Source organism: Nanorana parkeri, unplaced genomic scaffold, assembly GCF_000935625.1.
Source record: "Nanorana parkeri isolate BGI_ZX_2015 unplaced genomic scaffold, ASM93562v1 scaffold81, whole genome shotgun sequence".
NCBI classification, from domain to species: Eukaryota; Metazoa; Chordata; class Amphibia; order Anura; family Dicroglossidae; genus Nanorana; species Nanorana parkeri.
In genome coordinates, this window is record NW_017306349.1 from 800,526 (window position 1) to 804,263 (window position 3,738).

At 46.8% G+C, this 3,738-nt stretch overlaps 1 protein-coding gene across 1 annotated transcript; it reads left to right on the forward strand.

Moving 5' to 3' along the window:
* Nucleotides 1-175: 175 nt before the first annotated feature.
* CLDN2 (claudin 2) lies at nt 176-1,144 on the forward strand. The gene has a single exon (XM_018576996.1). It carries the CDS (start codon nt 347-349, stop codon nt 1,019-1,021), a length of 675 nt encoding a protein of 224 aa, XP_018432498.1. The 5' UTR covers nt 176-346; the 3' UTR covers nt 1,022-1,144.
* The last annotated feature ends 2,594 nt before the right edge of the window (nt 1,145-3,738 follow it).

Consider the following 3,738-nt stretch of genomic DNA (forward strand, 5'->3'; position numbering starts at 1 on the left):
CCCCCCCCCCCCCCCCCCTTTCTTTCCAGCTTTCCACATCCTCCCCCTTTCCGACGTGTTCTTACCTTTTCACGTTTAATCTCAGCACAAACTGGACTCAGCATGACATCAAATCCAAACAGCTGGAACCTCAACCCGGTTTGGTATTTTATCTGAGCCGAAGGCAACAGAAATACTTTGTACGTATAAAGACTGCTAAAGCTTTGTAGAACAAGTCTCTGCCTCATTAAGACACCACTCCGTCAAGGAATCCAGACCAGCTATGGAAAGCTGAAGTACAAAACAGACTGGGCGGCAGCTGGGCATTGAACATTGAGAAGTGGACCAGAGAAGAAGAGAAAGCAAAATGGCTTCTGTTGGTCTCCAGATGATGGGCTACTTCATGGCCGTGTTGGGTTTGATTGGCGCAGTCATCGCAACGCTCCTTCCTGACTGGAAGGTCAGCTCCTACATCGGCGCCAGCATTGTGACGGCCGTGGGTTTTAATAAAGGACTGTGGATGGAGTGCGCCGTCTTTAGCACCGGTATCACCCAGTGTGACATATATAACTCCATGTTGGGTCTTCCACCAGAAACCCAAGCCGCCCAAGCCCTCATGATAACCTCTTGCGTGGTATCATGCTTGTCCACCCTCCTCACCGTCTTTGGCATGAAATGCACTATCTTCAACCAAGGGAGCCCCGGCAAGGATAAACTGGCAGTGACCGGCGGCGTCATGTTCATCCTGGGTGGGGTCATCTGCATGGTGCCCATCTGCTGGAACCTGCACACGATCCTCCAAGACTTTTACAACCCGTTGCTCCCCGACGCGCAGAGGTACGAGATCGGATCGGCCCTGTATCTCGGCATCGTGTCTTCCTTACTCTCCGTGGTGGGCGGCGCCATTCTTTGCACCTCTTGTCCCCCCAGGGAGCCGGACCGGGGCTTTTACAACAAATACCAGAGCAGGACTTTGGCGGCCAGCAAGGCGCAGAACTCCAAGAAAGAGAACAGCGGGTACAGCCTCACAGGTTACGTATAAGTCGATCGGAAGCCTTTAGACGTACTCTACTCCAGCTTGATAGATCAGTAGTTGATTTCCTACTCCACATACTGTCGCGCCAGTAGACTTAAGAGACTGCTAATCCTATTAATTAATACTGCTTCACTGAAAGCTAACTGCCTCTGCGTTTAAAGCAGAACAAACTGACTGTAACGACACGGGCAGTCTACGCAACATGGCTTAGTAGATCTTTGCATCCGATATACAGAATGTCAGAGGTGTGGACTGTAAGAAACTAAACGCAGCTTTAAATTCCCATAAGGTTTGCTCGCTGTTTTTGTCTTTTTATGTGCTGGGTGTTTTTGTTTTTTTTTCTTTCGTTGCAATAGACGTGTAAGCCTTCGGCCTGGTGTAGCTATTTGTGGCACAAAACACAAAGTCAAACACAAGAGCCAAGGTTACCGCTGATGATAAAGTGCACTAAGCAAAAGTGGAAAAATGTCAAAGAAATTGCAAAACTGAGAAAGGACTTAGCGTTCTGTATTAAAGTCTTGATCTAAACTGTAGTTTTATTTTTTTGTTCCGTGCCTTGTGGTGGGCTGTAATGCATGTGCGTTTGGGAAAGGTGAATGGGAAAGGTGCCTTGGTGAAAAGTGCGTTTGGGAAAGGTGAATGGGAAAGGTGCCTTGGGGAAAAGTGTGTTGGGAAAGATGCATTGAGAAAGGTGCATTGAGAAAGTTGAATGGGAAAGGTGCCTTGGGGCAGGTGCATGGGGCAAGGTGATTGGGAAAGATGCCTTGAAAAAGGTGCGTTGGGAAAGGTGAATGGGAAAGGTGCGTTGGGAAAGGTGCCTTGGGGAAAGTGTGTTTGGAAAGATGCATTGAGAAAGGTGAGTTGGGAAAGGTGAATGGGAAAGGTGCCTTGGGGAAAAGTGTGTTGGGAAAGATGCATTGAGAAAGGTGCATTGAGAAAGTTGAATGGGAAAGGTGCCTTGGGGCAGGTGCATGGGGCAAGGTGATTGGGAAAGATGCCTTGGAAAAGGTGTGTTGAGAAAGGTGAATGGGAAAGGTGAATGGGAAAGGTGCCTTGGGGAAAGTGTCTTGGGAAAGATGCATTGAGAAAGGTGCCTTGGGGCAGGTGCATGGGGCAAGGTGATTGGGAAAGATGCCTTGGAAAAGGTGCGTTGAGAAAGGTGAATGGGAAAGGTGCCTTGGGAAAGGTGTGTTGAGAAAGATGCCGGGGGAAGGGGAGTTGGGAAAGGTGCCTTGAAATAGATGAATTGGAAAAGGTGCCTCGGGGAACATGCATTGGGAAAGGTGATTGCGAAAGGTTGCTTGGGAAGGTGCGTTGAGAAAGGTGCTTTGAGAAAAGTGTATTGAGAAAGGTGCATTATGAAGGTGCATTGGGAATGGTGTGGTGAGAAATGTGATTGGGAAAGGTGCCTTTTGGAAGGTGCAATAAGAAAGGTGATTGAGAATGGTGATTGGAAAAGGTAAATTAGTAAAGGTGCTTAGGAAAAGTGCATTGAGAATGGTATGTTGGGAAAGGTGCATGGGGGAAGGTGATTGGGAAAGATGCCTTGAGAAAGGTGCCTTGGGGAAGGTGTGTTGAGAAAAGTGACTGAGAAAGGTACCTTAGGGAAGGTACATTGGTAAAGATGTCTTGGTAAAGATGTCTAGGGAAAGGTGCCTGGGGGAAGGTGCTTTGGGAAAGGTGACTGAGAAATGTACCTCATGGAAGGTGCTTTAGAAAAGATGTGTTGGGAAAGGTCACTTGAAAAGTGCTTTGAGAATTTGACAATGCAACAGATGTGTTGGGAAAGGTGCCTTGGGGAAGGTGCATTAGGTCTACGTATAACCAAAACAATTAGCTTTAACCTGTCAATACCATTACAATAGTTACTTTGAGGCTTTTTAAACATGAAGCTTCATTAAAGTGTATGTCAAGACAACACTTTTGTTTATTGGGTGCGGTAGCGAAGGTCTGGGCCCCTATCAGGTTATTTTTTGCTCTCCTGTTAACTTGCTAAGTTTTGGCTTTAGATACACTTCAAATTGATAGTGTCAATACTGATCAATAAATATATACTGTAGATTAGTATTGTTTTGTGTAGAGCAGCCTCACTAAGGATTTTTGACCCTTCAAAGAAAAGAATTACTGACATATCTAGCTCTTCTCCCACAACCCGTCAGGTTTTTATTGTTCTCTGTGCCCCCCGCTGGGAAGATTCACCCTCTCTATTTGTCCATGTGACCATTGTCAATGGGATTGGAAGAGAGGGATACTCCAAAATTTTATGTTGTCACCACAACGGAATGGGAGGGAAATGGTCCTCTAAGTGTCAACTGTCTAAAAGGGGATGTCTCCTACTTTGGAGAGCTGTCCTCTTACTTTCTATAGTAAGTTGGAGCTGGGCTTGCTTTCATGTTGTGGCTGTTTTGTTAAAAATGGCCATTTGCCTTTAAAAATGTGAAATTTGGGACTTCCATTACTAAGAATTTCCTCACATAGCTCCCCATATGTGTCTGTGCTGTCAGTCATAGATGGTGTGCTGCTACTTGCACTTGACCACTTATCAACGAGCGATTGATCTTGCTTTTAGACACAAAGTCAAGTGGTGACCTGTCACACAAGGATAGGTGACCAAAACTGGGTAGCAGATGTGTGAAGGACAGGTCACCACTAGTGAAGGGCCAGACACCCCGCCCCCCCCCCCCCCCCCCCCACCCCCCACACCCCACAGTCCAGACACAAAG